The sequence below is a fragment of the Hyla sarda genome, chromosome 8 (assembly GCF_029499605.1).
Source record: "Hyla sarda isolate aHylSar1 chromosome 8, aHylSar1.hap1, whole genome shotgun sequence".
In the NCBI taxonomy this organism is placed as follows: Eukaryota; Metazoa; Chordata; class Amphibia; order Anura; family Hylidae; genus Hyla; species Hyla sarda.
Window position 1 is genome coordinate 46,902,471 of NC_079196.1, and position 16,264 is coordinate 46,918,734.

Consider the following 16,264-nt stretch of genomic DNA (forward strand, 5'->3'; position numbering starts at 1 on the left):
GGTTAGGGATCGACCGATATCGTTTTTTTTAGGGCCGATACCGATAATCGGTGGAGGTTAGGGCCGATAGCCGATAACTTATACCAATATTCCGGTATAAGTTATTGGCTATTTATCCCCCAGCGACACCGCTGCAGATCATTGATTTAAAGCAGGCGCTTTAAATCAATGCACTGCAGTGGCTTTTGGGGGGCCATAGGCCGCCGCCGCCACCACCCGCTTCTCTCCCCCTACCTGTCAAAGTGGTCCAGGCCATCCATCCTTCCTGTAGTGTCCGGCGGCATTCCGGGTGGAGGGAGCACCGGTCTGGGCTGTCCATCTTCTCCGGGGGTCATCTTCTCCACTCCGGGCAGGCTCCGGTCTAGTAACGCAGCATAGACGCCGCTGCGCAGTGACGCCTGTGCGCAGCGACGCACCTTATGTCACGGCGTAGCGGCGTCTATGCAGCGTACTAGGCCGGAGCCTGCCCGGAGTGGAGAAGAGCACCAAGGTAATTGCCGATACCGATAATGCCCAAAATCGTGATTATCTGCCGATAATATCGGCCATACCGATAATCGGTCGATCCCTACTCCAGCTGTTGCAAAACTACAACTCCCAGCATGCCCGGACAGCCAATGGCTGTCCGGGCATGCTGGGAGTTGTAGTTTTGCAACAGCTGGAGGTACCCGTTGGGAAACACTGATCTATACTATATACTACTATATAGTCTATCATTGATCTCCTGACGAAGTGGGGTTGCTGACAAAACAACTTCCGTTGAGGGTGCTTTGGGTCCCCATATGGCCACTGGTAACATGCTCGGAACAGGTTATGAATGCCATTAGATAGTTGTCTTGCTCTCAAATCACCCAAGTGCAAGTGTTCACACCAAAAAAAATTCCGAAATCCAAAATAGTGCATTTTTGGTCACTTTTTATATCATGAAAAAAATCAATAAGTCCTATCAATGCAAAAATGGTACCGTTAAAAACTTCAGATCACGGCGCAAAAAATGAGCCCTCATACCGCCTCATACACGGAAAAATTAAAAATGTATAGGGGTCAAAAGAGGACAATTTTAAAAGTATAAATTTTCCTGCATGAAGTTATGATTTTTTCCAGAAGTACAACAAAATCAAACCTATATAAGTAGGGTATCATTTTAATTGTATGGACCTACAGAATAAAGATAAGGTGTCATTTTTACCGGAAAATGTACTGCGTAGAAACGGAAGCCCCCAAAAGTTAAAAAATGGCATGTTTTTTTTTTTCCAATTTTGTCTCACAATGATTTTTTCCCGTTTCGCCGTAGATTTTTGGATAAAATGACTAATGTCATTACAAAGTAGCACTCATATGGATTTTTAGGTGCAAAATTTAAAGAGTTATGATTTTTTAAAGGTAAGGAGGAAAAAACGAAAATGCAAAAACGGAAAAAGCCCGGGTCCTTAAGGGGTTAATGGAGTATATATTTTTATGGGATAAGGGTTTTTCTTGTCATGTCTAATATATGGTGGTATTGTTGTTATACATATTTTTTCTACTAATAAAGGCTATTTTGAATGATAATCAGTGGTATATTCTTTGGTAACAACATGCTGGGAATTGTAGTTTTCGTTTGGGGCAGCTTCTGAGCCACAGGCTGTATCAGGGCATGCTGGGAGTTGTAGTTGGTAACTAACTGCAACTCCTGAATTTATAAAAAAAAAAGCGATCCATAAGTCACATCAAAACAAAAATGGTACTGTTAAAAACTAGAGATCGGGGTGCAAAAAATGAGCCCTCATACATCCCTGTATAAAGAGAGATAAAAAAAAGTTATAGGGGTCAGAATAGGACAACATTACCCCTGCATACGTGTATCCTGTGATTTCACGCATATATAATTAATTATGCAAATTAGCATTGCCGTTTTTTTTTTGTTTTTTTTGCAAGAAAGGTGGCGACCCTAATCACAACAGGCCATCTTTTTTTAGGGCATTGTTGGCGGTATAACACACTAAGCTATATATCTTGGCAGCCTAAGGCTATGTTCACACATATGTACTGCCTATTCAATTTAATGGGATTCTGCTGTCCCATTCATACAGTGGGATTTCTGCAGTGGAAATTCTGCATTCTGGAAAATTTTAAGACCTGTCTTTAATTCCGCGGTGGAATTCCATTGAAGTCAATTGGGCTTGGAATTTCACACAATCAAAATTCCGCCGTGTGAACATAGCTAAACTGATCCACTTATGGTGAGTATTTTGGGCTTACCCATTGTCAAGGGTATCAAAAATTTTACATTTTACACTATTATGTTTCCTTTGTTGACCTGTGTTGTACATCTAACATAACATAGTCTATTCATTTTTCAGCATTTGACCGTAAAGTAAATGTTTATTTGTAATATTCTATCATTTTTAGATCCAATATCTTGTACACATTATTTTGTATTGTATTGTTGAAACTTTTTAGTTCTTTTGGTAGTTATCCCTTACATCAATGGTCTACAAACTGTGGACCTCCAGCTGTTTGAAAACTACAACTTCCAGCATGCCCAGACAGCCAACGGGAGTCCAGGCATGCTTGAAGCTGTTGTTTTCCAACAGCTGGAGGTTCACTCTTTGGAGACCACTACCTTACATAGTCAATGATAAAATTCTGGCAGCCTGCTGCCACCACTAGAGGGAGCCTACTATGTACTGCTTTACAATTAAATTCAGTGCATCAACAGTATAGGATAGGCTGGTGGCAGTGAGAGCTAGTGGTGTTTAGACCCTAACCCTATTTCTATGTTAGGCTATGTTCACATAAGCATTCAAAGCTCCACTTGCTGATTCCGTTGAAATGATGGGACTGTATCGTAAAAAAAAAAAAAAAAATCCTGCATGTCAGGTTTTTCTCTCCACTAAAATCCTGAAAAATAATGGGCATCTAATGGAACCCCAATGGACCCTTTTGAAAGTAACCAATCAGGTTTCATTGGTGTTGGGTATCACAACCTCTGTCCCAGCCCTGTTATCAGCAGTTGTAAATGAACGCAACACACCCCTGATGTGAACATACCCTTAGAGAGGTCAATTAATATAAAGATTAAAAAACGAGAATATGTGCAGCTCACAACAAGGTAAAACAAGTTTAACTGAGTTACTCTCACACCCCGAGAGTAGTGTAAAATTGTGTAAATATAGTAGTATAAAATTGTGTAAAAATACCCAATTAATAATAAGATATCATATTGACTTATTCAGAATAAAACAGTAGACCTATTTCCATTGTCACTGATTAAGCAATAGACTACAGAATCAGTTACTAACAATGGCTCCCAGTACTCAGATGCCCCCAGGACTTTCAGTAGGGCAGAACATTTGGACCCATCAGGAGTCATGCAAGAAAACCCTGCAAAACAAAAGGTAACTCCTCATAAATGTCAGGGTCTGAATGGAAGTAGTAGATATCTTTCAGAAAGGCTCAGAAGGGTAATAACAAACACACAGCCAGGCAAAATGCCTGAAAGAACAGGACCAGGAAAAAAATAATAATAAAAATAATTAAAAAAACAGACATAGACAGACTAAACCTAAGTTTCTCAATAAGTTTCCATCAGTTGTTGCAAAACTACAACTCTCAGCATGGCAGGACAGCCAAAGGCTGAGAGATGTAGTTTTGCAACAGCTAGAGGCACACTGGTACACTGAAGTAGACAAAGACTGTGAAGGTATGTGAAGGGGTATTTCTGGATTTTGACTGTAAGGCAGGGACAGAAAATTTAGTTTGGCAAGTAATAAACTTTACTGACCTGTGTTTGGTGGTTGGTGTTGAATTTCTTTGTTTTTCTTTATCCCGGAAGTTCATTTTCTACAGTCTACAAAATAAGTGTTGTCTCAGACTTTTCCCAGCTTGTTGTGTGGTCCGAGACAATACATCACAAGTCAGGTGCTAAAAGGGGGCATGGCTGCTTTGTCTGTTGTGTGTAAAGCCAGCCCCCTGGTGATATTACTGGCACACATGTACGTTCATTTATCATTACACAGATTCACAGCTTGTGTGTAGGGTTGTGCTGTGTAGGGCAACTGATGTGTGGGAGGGAAATTAGTCACCTCCCACCATAAAACAAAGGGTCTTGGGGATTGTAGTCTGAGGCAGGGCACAGAAACAGGAAGTAGCCAGTTCACCACAACAAGCCAGCAGCATGATGGGGGGAACAGGACACGGTCATTTACCAACAACACAAGCACAGATCCTGGGTAAGCATGTTCATTACTGTATGACACTTATTTACTAAAGTCACCTTATGTTGGATAGCCCCTTAAAATAGACACCGACCAAAAGTTTAAACCAGGCACAACTAAAACCTGGCCTAGACCCTACTCCAAAAAAATCTAACCGTGCAGCCAGGATAAAAGTCCTTAAGAGTCCTGACAAGAGCCCTGAGTTTAGGATGTGTAGTTTTATTACAGATATGTTCATATTACTCGTATCAGTGGGCAGCATGCAGTACATATAGCACAAGCCATTATATGCACATGTAAAATACAGTAAAGCTTTTTTTCCCCCGTCTGTAAATGACAGAACTCACGTCGTGGGCATCATGCAATTTAATCTGCTGGTGTTCCATAAATTTCATTTCCTTCCTTTCATAAACATTGCTCTATTACTGTTCTTATTCAGTGTCTTGTGAGTCACTATTTGGTTTAATGTCTGCCACAAAAGCAGTTCCTTTTTTTTTTTTTCAATATGCAGTTTTGTTTTACCAGAACATTTTCTAAAAAATAGGGAAAAAAATATAAATAAAAATAATAAAAACCCATAAAGAAAGCTTATATTTAACTCTCTAGGATAGCAATCTTTGGTGCCGTAATCAAGAAATTCATTATAACCTCAGTCCTGGAACTATTGATTTTTCGTACTTGTGCTGCTTTAGACAATAATATAATACAGTGTATTAATGTTTTGCTTCCTTGACACGGATTTACATTATTTAGCATGTTCATCATGTGCACCATCCTCACCAACTGCGTGTTCATGACCATGAGTAACCCCCCGGAGTGGGCCAAGAATGTAGAGTAAGTATTTGCTGGGAATACCAGACATAACTCGCAACCAAATTGTTACAGAATGTATGATTCCCTGCACCAGCAGCACAATTGCACAAATTATTTGGGGGAAAAAACAATGTTTTGAAAACTCCCGCTTTTTTCCAAAAAATGCTTTCGCTAAAATTGAGGAAGGAATGATAAATCACCCTCGATATATCAAAGATAGTGGTTCCAGCTCACAAACTAAAAAGCATGACTTTAAAGAGGCACTGTCATTGTTAAAAACTTTTCATATATTGCAGGACTCATTATAATATGACATTTCACAATATACACCTGTTAAAGAAAATGTAAATTTTCACCTGAAATTCAAGCTCAAAATAGCCGCCACTAGGGGTCTTTTAGCCAGACAGACTAGTCTAGATTTTACAGCACACTGGATACCGGCCATAAAGCATATCGGTATACAGTATAGGAGATTTCTATTGAGTGTATGCAAAACTACAGATAAAGGATTTGAGGACATGCTGGGAGCTGTAGTTTTACAACAGCTGGAGGCAACACTGCTCTAACACAGTTATTTACAAACATTGCAGCTTCAGTTGTTACTAAACTACAACTCCCAGCATGCTGAAATAGTCAAAGCTTTCTCGGACTCCTGAATGACAAAGAAGTTGCTCAGACATTCAGGAGTCTGTGAAAGATGAATGACACACATAGTGACAGCTATGCTGATTAGCATCCAGCTTTACTAGGAGAAGATAAAACAGATAGAACATGTATTCATAAAAATGCTGTACTTTTAACTAAAAAATCCTTGCACTAATTTTTATAAAGATCTATTCTTATATTTATACATTTTATCCTGTTATGAATTCACCATAATGTCTTCTGATTGCTGCAGGCAAGCTCCAAGTATCTTCCTCTGTGTAACATGACACAGCATAAAACCAGAGAGGAAAGGGTTACAGAGTAGAGAGTACTGATTGGCTGACTGCCCAGGCTTGCTCCTGTGAGGGAGACAGACTGACACGCCCCCTCCAGCCTGCACAATGAAAAAGTAACTCACCAGCAGATAAATGCTTATATCTCTGGATATATAGGTCCGAGACACATAACAATTATATGCACATGATCAGGATTGGGTCCTGAGTAACATATCACTTTTTTTCAGTTTTTTTTTTGCACTATGACAGGTACGCTTTAATGAAACATATTAAATAGAAAAAAAACATAGATATGTTATTAAAAGCTAAGAAATGCCGACGCGTTTCAAACTTATACAGCTCTTAATCATGGCACAATGAAGAGCTGTATAAGCCTTAAACATGTTTGAGCTTTTTTTCTTTTCTTTTTTTTTCTTTTTTTTTTTTTTTATCACATGTCTATAGGATTTTAATATGTATCATTAAAGATGTTTTTTTTTGTTGCTGTTGTTGTTTCATTTTAGGAGCTCGAATCACTAGCCTTCATTTAGTAAGAGTGTCGGGTTGGTTATTATTGGTGTAAAATGTTGTTTCAGACTTGCAAAATTCCACTCTATTTACTATGGGGATTCACTATGGGGAAATTTTTCTGATCAGCTATTTCTAGGTGAAAATTTCCAGCTTTTTATTCACTGGATATTCTGTGAATTCAATAGTAAATAGGTTGGGTTGTGAAACCACGCCTCCTTTCAAGCTGATCATGTCCACTTTGTGACAAACCACGCCCCTTTTTTGGCTTTTCACAATGCAGTGTTGGGTTTGTTGAATTTTCTTGGTGCACACTGGGCCTCAGTTACTAAGGATTTTCCAAGTAGATTTTGTAGAGTTTTTTGTGTCGCGTGTATCATGCACCAGGATTTCCGACAAAAAATCCAAAAAACCCTACTGACTTTCCACTTTACTAAGAAAACCCTAAAAAGGGGAGAGACCATCAGGCAAAAGGGTGTGTCTCAAAAAAAAAATTTTTTTTTAAAGAAACCTACAAATTTACTAATGTTTCCCCATACAATGTGCATACAATGTGGTGGATTTAAGCTCTGGAAAACCCGACCGCTCAGAGCATGTGTAAAAGGAGCAAAACATAGGAAAAATCATGAAATACAAGATACAATAGTAAATACCATGGAAAAATACAGAAACAAAAACACACAAAGACAACATTACTTCACTCTTAGTAAATGAGGCCCACTGTCGCAGACACTATTTGCCAAAAATAACTTGGAAAAACCCGGCAAAAACTGGTAGGTTTTAGCTTAGTAAATGAGGGCCACTATCTTTAATATTTCTTACGGGATCCGATCTACTGCTCCTCCTTGCTCCCTCTAAGATGATTTTTTCCCCTGATATAATATATTAATTTATACGGCAGTAAATGGAAAGGGAGTACAGCTGGCCGCACACATTACATAGCTAATGGCTGATGAATATCTCTTCCGACTCCCCATACACATGCTTGCTCAGTTTGATTAAGCGTGCATGTGTTTTCAAAGGGGAAGTGGGTAAACTGCTGGCAAACATCTCAGGTAGCAGCTTATGTTATCGTAGATTAAATATATTTGACATGTGGAGGTCGGGAGTGGAGATGCCACATATATATTAGATAGTCAGCTGTTCCTTCCAAAATCAGCAGGTTTGGCCACCAACAATCTAACGTGTATGGTTTGTTTGTAGCCTGTTGCCATGGAGATCTACAGGTCGAAGAGCTTTATACAACAAACAATAGGGTATAGGATAACACATCTTTTTTTAAAATACAGGTAAAAGTAGCAGTAGATTTGGCCCCTCAATAATCACCAGCTTAACACTTGACGGTAGGATCAGACAACGCCCAGTTTTTGTTTATAGTAACATAGTAATATAGTTCATAAGGTTGAAAAAAGACCAGAGTCCATCAAGTTCAACCTATAACCCTAATGAGTCCCTACTGAGTTGAGTTGATCCAGAGGAAGGCAAGAAACCTGACTTCAAATATGATACAATACAGGAATTTAGGTGCACCACTGCGGTAGATGTATACAGTGACATTGGCTATCCCTCAACACTGATGTCAAACTTGAGACATTCGCCAGTATATCCTTAGATGAAGGACACACCAGAGCCCGCACACCAACGCCAAGGTTTCTCAAGTGGCACGGGAACTAACACTAACCTACCTGTGCGTGATAAGCAAAAACCAGGGGCCAGTGGGCAATTATAGCAGTATTAGGCCGACTTGCAGCCTGCTCTATGTTGCCTCCAGTGTGACTGAGCACACATACAATGGGAGGAGGGAGAGACAGGCTACAAGCCCCACCTAAGTTGGCTGATATGTGTGCCGGCCTCACAGGTGAACCTTAATGCTGCCTTAATAGTGATCAAGGCGCATTAAATATGGAGTTTATAAACCTCCAAGTTTAAGATTTAAACAACAACAAAGAAGTGGTCTCAAATGGCAGGAGGTGCTCAACCCCAAATGCAGTTGTGCATTTATACTGGGGGAGCAGATCCTGCCCTTGTAGTCCGTTGCTAAGGGCGATCCCCAGCATAAAAATGCATACAATGGAGGATGCCTGCAGCGGACTACAAGTGCCACAATGGCATCCTTCACCAGATAAATGGTGTGGATGTGTAACAATTAGAATACAATACAGGAATTTAGGTGCACTACTGTGGTAGATGTATACAATGACATTGGCTATCCCTCAACAATGATGTTAAAATTGAGACATTCGCCAGTATATCCTTAGATGAAGGACATACCAGAGCCCGCACACCAACACATTTAATGCGCCTTGATCACTATTAAGGCAGCATTAAGGTTCACCTGTGAGGCCGGCACACATATCAGCCAACTTAGGTGGGGCTTGTAGCCTGTCTCTCCCTCCTCCCATTGTATGTGTGTTCAGTCACACTGGAGGCAACTGGGAGCAGGCTGAAAGTCGGCCTAATGCTGCTGTAATTGCCCACTGGCCCCTAGTTTTTGCTTTTCACGCACAGGTAGGTTAGTGTTAGTTCCCGTGCCACTTGAGAAACCTTGGCGTTGGTGTGCAGGCTCTGGTATGTCCTTCATCTAAGGATATACTGGCGAATGTCTCAATTTTAACATCAGTGTTGAGGGATAGCCAATTTGTGTTATTCTAATTGTAACACATCCACACCGTTTATCTGGTGAAGGATGCCATTGTAGTCTGTTGCAGGCATCCTCCACTGTATGCATTTTTATGCTGTGGATCGCTCTTAACAACAGACCACAAGGGCAGGATCTGCTCCCCCAGTATATATGCACAACTGCATTTGGGGTTGAGCACCTCCTGCCATTTGAGACCACGTTTTTTGTTGTTTGACTCCAAATATGGCAGTCAGAATAAATCCCTGGATCAACGTTCTGTCCCTATAAATCTAGAATCCATAACCAGCGATGTTATTATTCTCCAAAAATGCATCCAGACCCCTTTTATATTCTTTTATAGAGTTCACCATGACCACCTCCTCCGAGAGAGAATTCCACAGTCTCACTGCTCTTACAGTAAAGAACCCCCGTCTGTGCTGCTGTAGAAACCTTCTTTCCTCTAAATGTAGAGAATGCCCCCTTGTTATAGATACAGTCCTGGGTATAAATAGATCATGGGAGAGATCTCTGTACTGTCCCCTGATATATTTATACATAGTTATTAGGTCTCCCCTAAACCTTCTTTTTTCTAAACTAAATAACCCTAATTCTGATAATCTTTCTAGGTACTGTAGTCCTCCTATTCCCCATATTCCCTGGTTGCCCGTCTTTGAACCTTCTCCAGCTCCACTACATCTTTCTTGTATACTGGTGCCCAGTACTGTACACAGTATTCTATGTGAGGTCTGACTAGTGATTTGTACAGCAGTAGAATTATTTCCTTGTCGTGGGCATCTATGCCCCTATTGGTGCTGCCCATGGTTTTATTTGCCTTGGCAGCAGCTGCCCGACACTGGTCACTACTGCTAAATTTACTATAAACTAAGACTCCTAAATCCTTTTCCATGTCAGTCGTCCCAAGTGTTCTCCCATTTAATACATAATCCCAGCCCGGATTTTTCTTCCCCATGTGCATTACCTTACATTTATCAGTGTTGAACCTCATTTGCCACTTCCCAGCCCAAACCTCCAACCTATCCAGATCCATTTGTAACAGTGCCCTGTCCTCTCTAGTGCTTACCGCTTTACAGAGTTTAGTATCATCTGCAAAGATTGCTACTTTACTTTTCAACCCCTCTTCCAGGTCATTAATGAATATATTAAATAGGACAGGACCCAAGACGGACCCCTGTGGTACCCCACTAGTAACAGTCACCCAATCAGAATTAATAACCACCCTCTGTTTCCTATCACTGAGCCAGTTACTTACCCAGTCTGTTACCATAGAGACATACAGATCTGCACAGGAGCTGTATGCCAGTGTTTCCCAACCAGGGTGTCTCCAGCTGTTGCAAAACTACAACTCCCAGCATGCTAGGAGTTGTAGTTTTGCCACAGCTGGAGGCACGCTGTTTGGGAAACACTGCACTATATAGTACTGATGAGCAGCAGGGGCCATATTCAAATTCACGATATTTTGCGAATATATTGGCGATTATTAGTGCTATGTTCGTGAAATTCGCATATTTGCTATGTTCATTCACTTTTTTTTCCGCATAAAAATTTGCATGCGTAAAAAAAAAAAACATGTGATAGACTCCTATTCGCATGGGAAATTTGCATAAAAATTTGCATGTGGAAAAAAAACCACGAATATTCATTATTACAAATATATAGCACTATATTCTAAATATTCTCGAAATCGCGAAGTGCCAATTTTCGAGATAAAAATTAGCATTACGAATATTCGTGCTCGACACTACTATATAGTCATGTCGCTATGACATATACAGCGTATACATGATGCGTCTCTCCCTATACCAGGGTTTCCCAACAAGGGTGCCTCCAGATGTTGCAAAACTACAACTCCCAGCATGCCTGGACAGCCAAAGGCTGTCCAGGCATGCTGGGAGTTGTAGTTTTGCAACATCTGGAGGCACCCTTGTTGGGAAACACTGCCCTATACACTCCTAGGGAAAGACACAAGTCGCTAACATTGCTGGAGGGGCCCCGGCATCCTACTGTTTCACGCTGGTACTGGATAAATAAATGGGTTGAAAATAAAAGATTTTAGGAAGCATAAGGTTTCTTGATCAGAACGATGATGTGGAGAATAACAAGTTCTGTCCCTGCTGTGTGTTGCCAGTAGATTTTATTAACATAAAAGTTTTGTAAGTGCTTCATTTGTCAGGATAATGCAGAATTAAACAACAGTAATGGACCTTTACAGTGGCTGCATGAAGCAGTCCCATCACTTAGAACTGAAGACAATATATATAATGCACAGGAAGATTTCCCTGCTTTGTAACCTCAGGAATTAGGTGTTAACCCTGCACAGTGTGGTTCCGATTATCATTAGTTTTCTGCATTGTTATTAATATCAGTCTCTGTGTTTCAGATACATGTTCACTGGGATTTACACATTAGAATCATTGATCAAAATTCTTGCAAGGGGCTTCTGTTTAGATAAATTTACTTTTCTCCGTGATCCCTGGAACTGGCTTGACTTCAGCGTCATCTTGCTGGCGTAAGTATCGATATATATATATGACATTTATTTTACTATACACCAAGAGGTTGTCTCACTACAGACATATCCTATAAATGTTGACACTATAAAAAAAGGTTATCCAAGATTAGGAAAACAAAGCAGATTTCTTCAGAAAACACCACCACACCTGTACTGTCCTAAAGTTGTGTGTAGTATTGCATCTCACATCCATTGAAGTGAATGGAGCCAAGGTGTAATGGCGCACTGTCATGTCCAGAATAGGGATCAGTGCAGACCTAGAACTCGCCCCAACCACTGTTCCTAACTAAATAGGGGCCCTAAACTGGGGGACGGTCCCAGTTATAGGGATCAGTGCAGACCTAGAACTCGCCCAACCACTGTTCCTAACTAAATAGGGGCCCTGAACTGGGGGACGGTCCCAGTTATAGGGATCAGTGCAGACCTAGAACTCGCCCAACCACTGTTCCTAACTAAATAGGGGCCCTGAACTGGGGGACGGTCCCAGTTATAGGGATCAGTGCAGACCTAGAACTCGACCCAACCACTGTTCCTAACTAAATAGGGGCCCTGAACTGGGGGACGGTCCCTGCGCTGGACTAAGTGCAGAGGTGTCAGAAGTGTCAGCCAGTCCTGATAAGTATCAAACAGGCAAAGCAGTATAAATACAGCAAATAAAGGATAAACCACAGACAAGACAAAGGGTCATAATCAGGAAATTAGCAAAATACACAAAACGAAACACTGTGCAGAAGTCAGGGAAGCAGGCAAGGGCACAATGGGTTAACAGGCACAGAACTAGAGGCAAAACACAGGGAATAAAACCAAGGAGACAGTCAGGACACAAACGAATACTCAGACACGGAACACAAACAGAGAAGAGGGGTCAGACGGGCCAAGATCAAAAACAGGAGGACTACAAGGCACAGAACGGCAGGTTAAAGAATGATCAAGGGCTAGCAGGAGTCAGATAAAAAAATCAAACTGGCAGAAACAAATGCTGGTGAACAAGGAGAAACTGTAATCACGAACAGGGCTGGGGCACACTGCAGGGTTTTACATACCCCCCCCCCGCTGCTGATTGGCCCGGCGTCAGGGTGGATAGAGCGCAGAATGTAGCCAGGTGCAATCGTTACACACAACCTGACGAAAAGTGGGGTGCTGTTTTTGGAAGAAAGGAGCTCTCATTTTCTATTCTTGGATTACCCCTGAGGGTAGGATCACATGTCAATGAGTAGCAAAATCAGCTGCAGAAAATATGCAGCATAGTTTGGCACATGTGGCCCTACCTTTCAGGTGTATTCACAAGTAAAGTATCCTAGTACATATTTGATGTGCAGGATTTGAATCTGCAGATTTTATACTGCTGATTGACTGAACATGGCTGACTAAACACGGCTTCAAATCTGCAGAATCAGATATGCGTAGGATACTGTACATGTGAATACACCTTAAGGGTCTAGTCACACGTACAGTATTCTGCACAGATTTGATACGCAGGATTTCAAGCTGTGTTCAGTCATTCAGTTTACATTGAAATCTGCAGCAGAAAATCCTGCGCATCAAATTTGCCCAGAATACTATACGTGTGAATAGACCCTAAGGGTAGGGTGGCTCAAATCTCTCACATACACCACATGATGCATCTTTACATCACAAGGTAAACTCCGGGATAGAGAAAGGATGGAGGTTCATGTCACTTGCTGCGGAAACTCTGGGAAGACCCCACAGGCCATATCAACCCTTTAACAACAACAAAAAACGTGTATATGCGTGTAGTAGTTTAGTTAAAGGCCTACACCCACCTATGATGAGACCCCCACAGACTCAACACCCACAGACTCAACATTGAAAAATAAAGAAATAATAGGGGTGTCGCTAAAACATACTATTAATTAGATACTTGTTAAAAAAGATCACCAGATAGGAAAGGTGCATCCCAAAATGGTGTGTAGGAATACAATAATGCTGCCGTCCAGCAATAGGGAGATTGCTGGTATATAGTTAATGCACAAATGAACCGCCCCTATAGCCGTGACAATCAGTACATCCCTAATAGATATGCGGGAATGTATTAGTACAATCAAATGGGCTCAGAGTACTTAGAGTTGCACACTTAATGGAGTACTCCAGCACTAAGACATCTTATCCCATATCTAAAGGATAGGGGATAAGATGCCTGATTGCGGGGGTCCCGCCACTGGGGACCCTCGTGATCTTGCACGCAGCAGCCGATCAGGCCCTACCCTTTAGATAGGGGATAAGATGTCTTAATGCCGGAGTACCCCTTTAAAGGCACTCCCATATAGTCACTGTGCACCATACCAATTCCAATAATTAATAGAGCATGCGTTCCCTCAAGATAACATCATATGCATGACCAACGCGTTTCTGTCCTTATGCCGTTAGAAAGCATAGGGACATCCTCAGGGGAACCTATTCAATTATTAGCTCAATGGTAAAACAACAGAGCAACAATTATTAGAATACGGCTAAATTGCCTTTTGCATTTGTGAGTGTTCCACACAGGCCGGTAAAGTTGTCAGCCCAGTATTTGTACGAGAAGACCAACTTGCGCCGTGTGATAGTGAAAATCGTTACTCCTGCAGTGGCAGGGGAGAGGGAGAATCTCCCGCTCCCCTGCCACTGCAGGAGTAACAATTTTCACTATCACACGGCGCAAGTTGGTCTTCTCGATTTTTTTTAATCAACTGGTGCCAGAAAGTTAAACAGTTTTGTAAATTACTTCTATTTAAAAATCTTAATCCTTCCAGTACTTATCAGCTGCTGTATGCTCCACAGGAAGTTGTGTAGTTCTTTCCAGTCTCACCACAGTGCTCTCTGCTGACACCTCTGTCCATGTCAGGAACTGTCCAGAGTACAAGCAAATCCCTATAGCAAAGCTATTGTTACGCCGAGCGCTCCGGGTCCCTGCTCCTCCCCGGAGCGCTCACGGCGTCTCTCTCCCTGCAGCGCCCCGGTCAGTCCCGCTGACCGGGAGCGCTGCACTGACATGGCCGTCGGGGATGCGATTCGCACAGCGGGACGCGCCCGCTCGCGAATCGCATCCCAAGTCACTTACCCGTCCCGGTCCCCTGCTGTCATGTGCTGGCGCGCGCGGCTCCGCTCTCTAGGGCGCGCGCGCGCGCCAGCTCTCTGAGGCTTAAAGGGCCTGTGCACCAATGATTGGTGCCTGGCCCAATTAGCTTAATTGGCTTCCACCTGCTCCCTGGCTATATCTGCTCACTGCCCCTGCACTCCCTTGCCGGATCTTGTTGCCTTGTGCCAGTGAAAGCGTTTAGTGTTGTCCTAGCCTGTGTTACCTGAACTCCTGCTATCCATCTTGACTACGAACCTTGCCGCCTGCCCCGACCTTCTGCTACGTCTGACCTTGCCTCTGCCTAGTCCTTCTGTCCCACGCTTTCTCAGCAGTCAGCGAGGTTGAGCCGTTGCTAGTGGATACGACCTGGTTGCTACTGCCGCAGCAAGACCATGCCGCTTTGCGGCGGGCTCTGGTGAACACCAGTAGCCTCTTAGAACCGGTCCACCAGCACGGTCCACGCCAATCCCTCGCTGACACAGAGGATCCACTGCCTGTAAGCCGAATCGTGACAGTAGATTCGGCCATGGATCCCGCTGAGGTGCCGCTGCCAAGTCTCGCTGACCTTACCACGGTGGTCGCTCAGCAATCGCAGCAGATTGCCCAACAAGGACAGCAGCTGTCGCAGTTGACCGCCACGTTACAGCAACTTCTGCCTCTGCTACAGCAGCAACCATCTCCTCCGCCAGCTCCTGCACCTCCTCCGCAGCGAGTGGCCGCTCCTAGCCTCCGCTTGTCCCTGCCGGACAAATTTGATGGGGACTCTAGACTCTGCCGTGGATTTCTGTCTCAATGTTCCCTGCATATGGAGATGTTGTCGGACTTGTTTCCTACAGAACAGTCTAAGGTGGCGTTCGTAGTGAGCCTTCTTTCAGGAAAGGCCTTGTCTTGGGCCACACCGCTCTGGGACCGCAATGATCCTGCCACAGCCACAGTCCAGTCCTTCTTCGCTGAAGTCCGTAGTGTCTTCGAAGAACCAGCCTGAGCTTCTTCTGCCGAGACTGCCCTGCTGAACCTGGTCCAGGGTAATTCTTCAGTGGGCGAGTACGCCATCCAATTTCGTACTCTTGCTTCCGAATTATCATGGAATAATGAGGCTCTCTGCGCGACCTTTAAAAAAGGCCTATCCAGTAGCATCAAGGATGTGCTGGCCGCACGAGAGATTCCTGCCAACCTGCAAGAACTTATCCATTTGGCCACCCGCATTGACATGCGTTTTTCTGAGAGACATCAGGAGCTCCGCCAGGAAAAAGACTTAGATCTCTGGGCACCTCTCCCACAGCATCCTTTGCAGTCTACGCCTGGGCCTCCCGCCGAGGAGGCCATGCAAGTGGATCGGTCTCGCCTGACCAAGGAAGAGAGGAATCGCCGTAGGGAAGAAAATCTTTGTCTGTACTGTGCCAGTACCGAGCATTTCTTGGTGGATTGCCCTATTCGTCCTCCACGTCTGGGAAACGCACGCACGCACCCAGCTCACGTGGGTGTGGCGTCTCTTGCTTCAAAGTCTGCTTCTCCACGTCTCACGGTGCCCGTGCGGATTTCTCCTTAAGCCAACTCCTCCCTCTCTGCCGTGGC

General features: G+C 43.1%; 1 protein-coding gene across 6 annotated transcripts in view; it reads left to right on the forward strand.

The window, feature by feature from the left end:
- Positions 1-16,264, forward strand: part of LOC130284490 (sodium channel protein type 2 subunit alpha-like) — a 232,654-nt gene that overhangs the window by 116,716 nt on the left and 99,674 nt on the right. For 4 of the 6 annotated variants that reach the window (XM_056534885.1, XM_056534888.1, XM_056534886.1 and 1 more), the window contains exons 4-5: positions 4,943-5,033; positions 11,479-11,607. In XM_056534885.1, coding sequence (XP_056390860.1) covers positions 4,943-5,033; positions 11,479-11,607 — 220 coding nt within the window. Of the gene's footprint in view, positions 1-4,942; positions 5,034-7,784; positions 7,804-11,478; positions 11,608-16,264 lie in introns of those variants that run through there. The other 2 variants (XM_056534890.1, XM_056534889.1) reach the window with 2 other exon arrangements.